The 10304-nt window shown below is 47.4% G+C and overlaps 1 protein-coding gene across 6 annotated transcripts; it reads left to right on the plus strand.

The window, feature by feature from the left end:
* Nucleotides 1-906: 906 nt before the first annotated feature.
* Nucleotides 907-10285, plus strand: ING4 (inhibitor of growth family member 4). 6 transcript variants are annotated; one of them, XR_014937139.1, is made up of 9 exons: nt 907-961; nt 7142-7213; nt 7398-7564; nt 7741-7975; nt 8171-8279; nt 8597-8744; nt 9121-9182; nt 9415-9588; nt 9682-10285. XR_014937139.1 is itself a non-coding variant. In XM_085523759.1 (8 exons), the coding sequence occupies exons 2-8, from the start codon at nt 7186-7188 to the stop codon at nt 9452-9454; spliced, it is 669 nt and encodes a 222-aa protein (XP_085379885.1). In that variant the 5' UTR covers nt 907-1379; nt 7142-7185; the 3' UTR covers nt 9455-10285. The 6 variants fall into 6 exon arrangements, 3 of the variants coding, with proteins under 3 accessions (XP_085379885.1, XP_015728606.1, XP_085379874.1); XR_001557528.2 differs by having other exon boundaries at nt 7741-7855; XR_014937138.1 differs by having other exon boundaries at nt 9415-10285.
* Nucleotides 10286-10304: the final 19 nt, after the last annotated feature.

The following is a 10304-nucleotide window of genomic DNA, read 5'->3' on the forward strand; positions in this document are numbered from 1 at the left end:
GTAATAACCCTCGGGACTAAGCATGTGTTACAGTTACTCAACTATCAATGTGTGAGACTGGGTGGGGGATAGCAGTGGTTGATCTTGTGCCTTGAACCTATTCCAGCCAGGGAAGCATCTTCATGTAAAATTACCTGTGTTAGGCATAGAATGGCTTAGGTTGAAAGAGATCTTAAGGATCACTGAGCTCCAACCCACCTGCTGCAGGCAGGGTTGCCACGCACCAGCTCATGCTGCCCAAGGTCCCATCGAACCTGGCCCTGAATACCTCCAGGGATGAGGCACCCACAGCTTCTCTGGGCAGCATATGCCTCACCACCCTCTGAGGAAATAATTGCTTCTTAACATCTATTTTTCTCCTATTCTACTTTAAAACCATTTCCCCTCGTCCTATCACTATTAGCCCATCTAAGAAGTTGCTCTCCCTCCTGTTTTTAAGCTCCTTCTGAGTACCGGGAGGCTGCAGTGAGGTGTCCTTGGAGCATCCTCATCTCCAAACAAAACAAGTCCAAATCCTCAACCCTTTCATCATAGCAGGGAGAGCTCTGAGCATCCTCATGGCCTCCTCGGGACCTGCTCCAAAAGCTCTTAAGTCAGCTCCATACAGATGCTTTTAGGGGAGCGACCTCTGGTAAGCACCAAGCGATGAGGGTCGGTTCTCCAAGCACGGAGGAGGATGACACGCGTTTACCTCTGGCGGTGAAAGGTCGGTACGGGCCGTTCCCATCCCCGTGGGGCAGCCCCGAGCACAGCGCTCCGCCGACACAGAGCACACATAGAGCAGACATAGAGGCAGCCCCGGCTGTGCCAAATGGCGACGGCAACGGAGCGGAAGCGAATGGGAGAGAGCTGCTTCCGGTAGGGGGGAGGAGAAGGCGCCGGTGTCCGGCTCCTGCCGGAAGCGCCGGTGTGTGGGGGCCCAAGATGGCGGCGGGGATGTACCTGGAGCACTACCTGGACAGTAAGAGCTGCCGGGGCGGGGCCGAGGGCCGCGGCTGAGGACGGACAGGCGGACCGTGCCTCGGGGCGGGGACTGAGCCCTGCTGGGCGCTCGCCGGACCGCGGCTGCCCCGAGCACCACGGGCGGCAGCGTTGTCCGGTTGCCCGGCGTCTGGCTGAGAGGCTTCCTAGAGCTGTGGGGGCTGCCGGCCGCGCTCCATCCCTCTCTCCCTCCTTCCTTCTTTCCCTCGTTGCTGCTTAGAAACGGCGGCAGGAGCTACGGCTGCTGGCCGGGGCAAGGCTCGGCGGAGCTGACTCGGGAGCCCGGCCCTGCTCCGCGTTATCCGGCTTGTCCTGGAGGAGCTGCCGGCTGCTGTGGCTTCGGGAGCCTTCCTGGGTCCGGTGGTGGAATGAAGCCGAGGGCAACTAATCTGCCTGCGGTTAGATAGTTACTGAAGCTGCCTTCGCTGGTATTTTAAAAAATACAGCCTTACTTTGGTGGTGAAAGAGCTCTGTAAACGGTGGCGGTGTTGGTAATTCTAATAGAGCCCTTGTACGATATTGCACGCCTTTAAGTTGTGTATAACTTTATCAAAGTGGTAGCAATGCCGCCTTGCAACACCGAGGCCCGGGGTTCGAATCCCCCCCTGTGGCGCAAGTGGTAGAAGTGCCGCTCTGCTACACAGAGGCTCGAATCCCGGGGGTTGGACTCGATGATCTCTAAGGTCCCTTCCAACCCGCACCAGACTGTGAGACTGTGTGATACTGTGAAATTATGCCCCTCCCAAAGGATGGGGAGGATGAAACTTAGAACATATGTATATTCCTCCAGCCTCTTCCCCCCCCCCCCACCACCACCCCGTGTTCTTCAACAAGTCAACTGATTGGATTGGAGGAGTTGCTCTTGAAGGAATGTATTCATGAGATAAGATCAGGTCACCTCTTTGGTGATTGCAGTTTTCACATTGTCTGATTTGGTGTCAGCACTGGAGATGGAAAAGTTTGGTGTATTTCAGCATGATATTCCTGGTATGTAGCTTTTATTTCAGTCTACTTGGCCAAGTTACATCTCTTGCCATCTGTTGGCATATATACTTGGAAGCGCTGGAGCATGGTTCTTCAGGAATTGTCTGAACTTGATTCTTCCAGCACAGAGCTGCTGTGTGGGGACGGAGCTGCAGTGCTGTGATGAGCAGGAATCTATGGTGAACTAAGGAAGGTCAAGAACCACAAGAAGTTACGTTTAACCATGAAAAGCTGAAGAGATACTGGTGGTGAGAAGGCAAGAGTATTAATTTAGGAGCTGTGAAGAAGGAGAGTGCAAAAAGCAGGGAGAAAAGTTGGACAAGAGGACAAAGATAGCTGGTAGATGGGAGGATGGGGGCTGGGTGAGAGAGGAAAGGAGATGAATGAAGAGGAAGCGCGTGGGGGATGCAGTGTTTCCTTACTGTGGGGAGCACAAGTGTATATTAAGAGCTGCAGAGATGAAGTAGTGAAAGACTGAGTTTTACAACCAGTAGACAGGGATGAGAAAGACTCGGTACTGAGCGTAGTGATGTATGACAGGCACGTTAATAGGGTTTATCTGTCACTTTCCCTAAATGTATTACTTGACATAAGACTAGATAGAATGTATCAGGAGTTAGACTGTTGTCTTACTGTCCTAGCGGTCTGTTCCTTCTCAAACTGATTATTCTTCCCTTAAATTGGGTGAACGTTTGTAGTTAGAGAAGTAGACTTGAAGAATGCACATAGGGACAACTGAAATCTACCTTGACCAGATAGTTCTGACTTGTGTGAATCTGGAGCAGTTTTAGGCATCTCAAGAAGCATGTTTCCATTCCATTCATGAGGGAAGCAGGCTATTCCATAGCAGTGTTGTGAGAAAGCATTCTGGTGTCATAATAATGAGCACCTGGGAAAGCTGATTGCCTGGGTGGGTTTCAGGTGCTAAGAAAGAAACACAACTCCAGTTTGGGGATATGCCCTCCCCAATGCAGCGTGTGGCCATATCCTTCAGTTCCTGCTTCTCAATCTTCTCACATTATACTTCAGATGCACACATCTCTTAATAAATGGTTTCTATGTTAAACATTGTTTTAGTGTAGCATGCAGAAAGATGCCTTTCACCTTTTTGAGTCTTTGGATTAGTTGCATCTGTGATGCAGCACATATGGTCTGTGGAAAATTACAAACGATCTCATGAAAGGGAGAGGATTTGGTGATTCATAGGCATCGCTTGTTTCTGTGTGAAAGCTACTGGCACGACCCACGCTCAGCTAATACTTTTATTACTGTTAATGGCCGGTTGGTTTAAAAATAGATTTTGTTGTTGACTGGTAATTTTTCCAGAGCTCACACAAAATGGTTTTACAAGACAAAACATTCTGCGTTTTCTCTGTGTTTCATCGCTTTACCAAAAGCAAATCTGGTGCAACCATTTTGTCATACAGCCCTGTTATCTCTTTGGTGGTGCCCTTGGAGATCTGTGACGGGCTGGGAATGCCTGGAGTGTTTCAAGTCTGATTTGATGTGCCAGTCTTCCATATCCTGCAAACTTCTGAAATTGAGGTAGATCTTTAATATAGGGATTAAGTTCCCTTGTGTGAGAGTATCAGTGCTGCCTGCTGTCTTGGTCGTGGATTCTTTCTTCAGGAAAGATCTCTTTAGAAGTGTGGACACTCGCAGTACAAACCCATTATCTGGCACTGCTGAAAGGCGTACAGTGAGGGGATGAAGGACAGCAAGTTACTAAGTTGTATAATTCCATGGGCTCATGGGCTGGCTTATTGTGGGTGTGAATTAACATCTCAGCTCAGTAGCTGAAGTTTAAATGCCGGTTGCCTGCACTGACAACTCTTCATGTGTTATTTTTATTGATCTGTTTTCTGTTTTGTTTTAATTTGAAGGAAGGAAGGTGGTGATAGATTCTAATGGTTGGAGAATGAAAGTTAAGGGGCTGCGTGGTTCTTTTGGGAAATGATAGTGTGGTCGCTTATATGTGGTGAGATGAGAACAGGAATGGTGGAGGGAATGGAGTGCTGGAGTCTCCTTCTCTGGAGATATTCAAGACCTGGACGCCTACCTGTGTGACGTGGTGTAGGGAACCTGCTTTGGCAGGGGGGTTGGACTTGATGATCTCTAGAGGTCCCTTCCAACCCCTACAATTCTGTGATTCTGTGAATGGCAAAGGGAGAGGATGAAGGATGAGAGAAGAATAGAGATGATGAAGGGAAAAGGACCTGGGAAAGAGAAAGAAATAGAAAGTTTTAACTTGTAATAGAGAAGGAAAACAAGGTAAGGAAAGGAAGGGGAGGCAAAAACTTGGAGATGTGTGCTGATGCATAGGATAATCGTGCTGTGGCAGGAATGCAGGGTGCACTGGGGGCTGTGCATTGCTCTCTGCGATCTGTGCAAATGAGTGAAGTTACAGTAGTGAGAGTCCATGCTTTCCTATAATCTCCATCCAGGTTCTGGAATACCTATATAAGGTCCCCCTCGAACCTTCTCCATTCTGAAGCCCCAAATCTCCCTATAGGGAAGATGCTCCAGCCTTCTGATCATCTTTGTGGCACTTCTCTGGACGTGTTTAATGTCCTTTTTGTATTGGGGCCCCCAGAGCTGGACACAGCACTCCAGGTGGGGTCTGGTGAGAGCAGAGCAGAGGGGCACAATTGCCTCTCTTGACCTGCTGGTTACACTTCTCTTGATGCAATGCAGGATACAGGCACAAAGCGTGCATTTCTAGCTCATGTTGAGTCACCAACCAACACATCCAAATCCCTCTCCTCAGGGCTGCTCTCAAACTGTTCTCCACCCAGCCCATATCAGTATTTGGGATTGCCCTTACCCAGATGCAGGACCTTGCACTCAGCCATATTGAACTTCATGAGATTGGCATGGGCCCACCTCTCAAACCTGTCCAGGTCCCTCTGAATGGCATCCCTTCCCTCTAGCACGTCAACTACACCACTCAGTTTTGCAAATTTGATGAGGACGCACTTGATCCCACTGTCCATGTTGCCTTCACAGATATTAAATAGAATTGGACCCAGCACTGATTCCTGAGGAACGTCACTCATCATTGGTCTCACTTGGATGTTGAGCCATTGACCTCAACTCTCTAAGGGTGACCATCCAGCCAATTCCTAATCCAGTGGGTGATCCATTTATCGAATCCATTTCTCTTCAGTTTGGTGACCAGGATGTCATGCAGGACGGTGTCAAATGCTTTGTGCAAGTCCAGATAGATGACATCAGTTGCTCTTTCTTTATCCGCTGACATCATAACTCAATAGTGAAAGGCCACCAAGACATCTATATTTTATGGGACTATTGAAGTGTTGCCAAGCAATTTCAGTAGGTGTTCAGACCACTGGTAAATACTGCAATGAAGAGCATTTATTTATTTATTTATTACTAGTATTTTTGTCTCTAAGAACACATAAGATCCTTTGGGTTAAGCTGCAGAGAGAAGAAAGCTTCCCCATACACAGGTAAACTACCTGCCATAGGAGTTGCTCAGTTAAAACTTGTTTAGCCGCAGCTTTGTCTTGTAGAGCTGAAAGGAGAAAGGACGCTTTCCAGATGAGGGCACGTACTGATGTGTGTGACAGCTGGAGGCACTTTTTGTTTGTCTTTTTCTTTCTTTTTGCTGCAGAAACCAGGGCATGATTCCTTTCAAGTTCTCAAACAGCAGCAAAGTCCTGTCCGAGTTTCTCTTGCGGTTGGTGCATCGGTGTGAAATTTAGCCGTAACCTCATTTAGGGTTGTTCTGTCCAGAGCACAGCATCCCACCCACCGGTTTTTGTGCTACTGTATCCTCTGTATCTGACTGTTTCTAGCGCTGCTGGGGGAAAGCGGTACGGGATGGAACGTGTGCTTTTATGAGCTCATATTTAGAGCAGAAAAAGGAAATTACATCGATCTCTTTTTAAAAACTACCAGGTCAGGCATTCAGATGGTCTGGGATTTGGGCATATTTGGCGTCCTGTGCACACAACAAGAACAAATGCTGTTTTTCTCTCTAGGATTCTGGAGGAGAGGAGGGAAAAATAGCGTGTTGCTGCATGACCATGTTGCGTTTGCTGTGCAAATGGAAAGGTTTGCAGTCAGTAAATAATAACAGCACCGACTTGCAAGATTATTATTATTTAGTTGTCTATTAGGTGTAAGGGTGACAACAGTCAAGCTTGGACTTCAGGTTAATGTGGTGACAGTCGGTCTCAGTTTGGTTAGACAGGCACGGCAAAATAAGAATCATTTTGATCAGCTCTGTCGGCTGAGCATCTGGTGATGACTAGGGGCTGAGTAGCGCGGTGTGCTGGAAATTAATTGGCTATCAGCTTCATGTCGCTTGTTCAGAGCTGTACCAATGGTTTGTTATTCACAATGTGTAGCATCCTTCCACGTGCAGGACAGACCATACTGAGGTCTTGGCGTAGAAGGCAGAACAAGGAGCAGGGGGTTAAGGCTGCTGTTTGCTGTTCCATCCTGTTTCAGAGCTGTTCTTTGGTTCTGCAAAGTCTCCTATTTCTGTCTGTTAAAATAAGTAATAAACCGGGCTCGCTTTTCAGTGAATAAGCATTTGATCAGCTTTAGTTTTGACATCTCCTCATAGAAATAACAAAATGGCATTATTTACCAGCTGTTGTGCTGTTCTTTATTTTGTTTATTAGTGAAGTGAGTTCTTGGATGGATACACAGCATTAGAATGACTGACTGCATTACAAGTTCTGCTTTACTGCGTATTTTAATTCATGCCCTTGCATGGTGGTTTTCTGTTAACTGATAGAGTGGTGAGGCCCTGGAACAGGCTGCCCAGGGAGGTTGTGGATGCCCCGTCCTTGGAGGTGTTCAAGACCAGGTTGGACGGGGCCCTGGGCAACCTGATCTAGTAAAGGTGTATGTTTGGTGGCCCTGCCAGGCAGGGGGGTTGGAAATACATGATCCTTGAGGTCCCTTCCAACCTGGGTCATTCTGTGATCTGGCGCTATGGAATTGCACTCCTGGCTTAAATACATCAAGGTTTTAGAGTCTTTCTTCTTTATGGTTGACAGCAGCTGGAGGCACGTTAGTGTTAACTAGGAGAGGGTTCTGGGAATCACTGGACTGATGTACATGTTAGTACTGTTTAACTTAGCTTTGTTTTGACATTGTGGACAGGGACTTGACTTCTGGACATATTCTCCTTTCCCTGCAGGTATTGAGAATCTGCCTTTTGAACTGCAGAGAAACTTCCAGCTCATGCGAGATCTGGATCAGAGAACAGAAGGTGAGGATTAGAGATGGTTTCTGTGATGGGAAAGGAATCATGCAGCCTGGATGGCTTTTCTTCCTTTGCCTTCATCACTGGGACCTCGGGGAAAAGCAGGAAACCTGCAGTTTTCTTAACAGAAGACACTATAGTGCCTATGTATGTACATGTATTTATGTGTTCAATGGTCAACTTGTTTCAGACCTCAAGTCGGAGATTGATAAGTTGGCCACTGAGTATATCAGCAATGCACGGACTTTGTCGTCAGAGGAAAAACTGGGGCTTCTCAAGCAAATCCAGGAGGCCTACGGGAAATGCAAAGAATTTGGGGATGACAAGGTTCAGCTGGCTATGCAGACCTATGAGATGGTATGAAGGGAAGTGTCTAGTGATTGTTTCATGAAAGGCTGTGCTGAAGACCCTGATCTCTCTCTTTCAACCCTCACCCACTCTTGCTTTCCCTCTCTTAGAGCAAGCCCTGTACCCTGTCCTCTTTGCTGTCTTGGGCTCTGTTCTGTGGTAACTCCTGATCACTGTCTTTGCAGGTTGATAAGCACATCCGGCGGCTGGACACAGATCTTGCTCGCTTTGAAGCAGACCTGAAGGAGAAGCAGATAGAATCGAGTGACTATGACAGTTCTTCCAGCAAGGGCAAGAAGAGTGAGTACCACCACTGGGCTGCAGATTGATACAGGAGGCAGCCAAGTGACTGTGGAAGTGGTGGGGATGAAGGCAGGCACTGAAGTGGTACAGACTGTTACGCTGGAATCTGAAGGACAGGTAAAAAGATGGTGACCAGGGCTCTTCTTGTGTGAGCGTATTCAAGGCCACTAGATAAAATTAAGCTGAGGTGTGTGGCCCAAAGCCAATGTACGTTCTGAAGTAGGAGTGCATTTTGGTGCTGAAGAGGTTGTTACTGTCGGGTGTCTATTTTGACAGGATGGGATATGCAATAACTTTTTCTCTTGTTGCCAGAGGGCCGAGCCCAAAAAGAGAAGAAAGCTGCACGTGCACGCTCTAAAGGGAAGAATTCTGATGAAGAGGCACCAAAGACTGCCCAAAAGAAATTAAAGCTTGTCCGCACGTAAGCATTTAAGACGCTTGGGGGAATGAGGAGCAGCACTACAAATCAGACTAAGAGAGACTTAGCCAGGCTTCCCTATGAAGAATTTAATCCCCACCCAGACCAGATGTTGTATATTTCTCCCTGGAAAGAAAAAAGGGAGACCTTTTAGTTTTTTTCAAGGGATTGTAGCGTGAAGGGGAAGACAGATCACCCCAGTGGATGTGGATGTATGTGCTTAAAAAGGAGGAGTGGCAGTCTCTGGCAAGCAAGGGCATTGTAATGGGAGATATGATGCTAGTTGATTTACTGACCTGATTTATTTCTCTTTCCTGTAGTAGCACAGAATATGGGATGCCTTCAGTCACATTTGGAAATGTGCACCCTTCAGATGTATTGGATATGCCTGTGGACCCCAATGAGCCTACTTACTGCCTCTGCCACCAGGTCTCCTATGGGGAGATGATTGGCTGCGACAACCCAGATGTAAGAGCCTGTAGTTGATGGACGTGGGGGAGAAGGGAATGGAGAGTCTTGTGCTGCTTGGGTGGGGCCTGATATAGAGGCAGTGACAGTAGCAGGGCTCAGCTGGGAAGAGCAGTGGACTGGCCAGTTAAGTGCAGCTTTCTTTGGGGTTTTCCCTAATATGACTGATATTTTCTTTGCCCTGTACTCAGCAAGGGAGAATTCTGCTTATGAACAACGTGTAGGTTGAGTGTGAGACTGTTTCCCAGCAGATCCCATTAGGGTTGCTACTAGTGATTTCAGAATTCGTGATTAAGCATTGGGAAGTTTCAGCAGACCATAAACAATGATTTCAAGAGAGAACTGCTTTTTAACTGAGTGCTCTCCACCTCAACAGTGCTCCATCGAATGGTTTCATTTTGCCTGTGTGGGTCTGACAACAAAACCAAGAGGAAAATGGTGAGTGAGTGATTAAAACAAACGTTCTGGAGGGCCCATTGGTCTCTGGAAAGAGGAGGTCGTGGGTGACAGAAGAGAAAATAAGAGATAAATAAATAAAGGAGAAAATAAGACTTTTTCAGAAGGAAAATTTGAATAAGACTTTGATATCGTGGAAAAGATCCTTTGAAACTGTGATTTCAGTGTTTGTATCAGATCATAAATGCTGGCTTTTTGCTTTCCTTTCTACCAGGTTCTGCCCTCGCTGTTCCCAGGAGAGGAAGAAGAAGTAAAATCCCATGAGCCTTGAATACTGCTGCAGGAGCTCTCTTCCCCCTGCCAGGGCCTCGTCCCAGCTCCCCCAGCCCTTGGGACCTTGGCTAGGGGGAGTCTTGCCCTGTTTGTGGTTTGGGCCATCCCTGGAATGGTGTGTACCCTTGCGGCAGTTCCAGTGTGCTCTGTATCCCTGGCTGCTTCCAAATCCTTAAGGGAGGCCCTCTCTGTGTACTATTCCAAACAGGTCTCTGAACCTCAAAGGGAGTGAATGAGGGCACCAGGGTAGCCACCAGATTCCCAGGGATTCAGGTAGCCCCTGATTTTCCTTGGCTTTCCTTCAGCCTCCTCAGAGTTCATTGCCTACTCTCTGCTGAGAGAACAAGGCTATGGGATGGGGGAAGGAAAGGAGGTAAGTCTTCAGCATTTTAGGTCTTCTATTTTCCTGGATCTTTTTCAGGAGAGAGGGAGTAACCAGGCCACTGCTTAATCTAGTAGCTTGGTTGAGAGACTGAAAACTTTAACGTACTCCCTATCTTTAATCATTCCACTACTTTGTCTGGCATTGAGCAGCCTCTTTTATTGGGGCAAGGAGGAAGAAGGAGAGTTTAGAGCTAGCTTTCTCTCTTACTCCTGGGGTAAACCTGCTGGCCTGGGAAGCACACTGTATGAAGGAAGAAGAATTTCTGGCCATGTGGTGAGAAACGGTTTGATTTAGCCTGTCTTCTGGCTCCAGAATTCTCCCTCCCTTTAGTACAGTGGGGCTTCTCCATTATGTTGATGATGGAAAGCTGAGGGATCCAAAATCCCACTTGTATACTATAGAATTAAATAAAATTCATTCAAACAAATGCTCAGTTTTGTCTTGCT

This window comes from Coturnix japonica, chromosome 1 (assembly GCF_054131305.1).
Source record: "Coturnix japonica strain WE chromosome 1, WE-NBRP24, whole genome shotgun sequence".
Classification (NCBI taxonomy): Eukaryota; Metazoa; Chordata; class Aves; order Galliformes; family Phasianidae; genus Coturnix; species Coturnix japonica.

Excerpts from the sequence above, each read along its gene's own strand:
- ING4 (XM_015873120.2), top strand. The coding sequence starts at position 925 with ATGGCGGCGGGGATGTACCTGGAGCACTACCTGGACA. Across the intron at positions 8,745-9,120 it reads TTGGCTGCGACAACCCAGAT|TGCTCCATCGAATGGTTTCA; the intron begins GTAAGAGCCTGT and ends CCACCTCAACAG. Across the intron at positions 9,183-9,414 it reads ACAAAACCAAGAGGAAAATG|GTTCTGCCCTCGCTGTTCCC; the intron begins GTGAGTGAGTGA and ends CCTTTCTACCAG.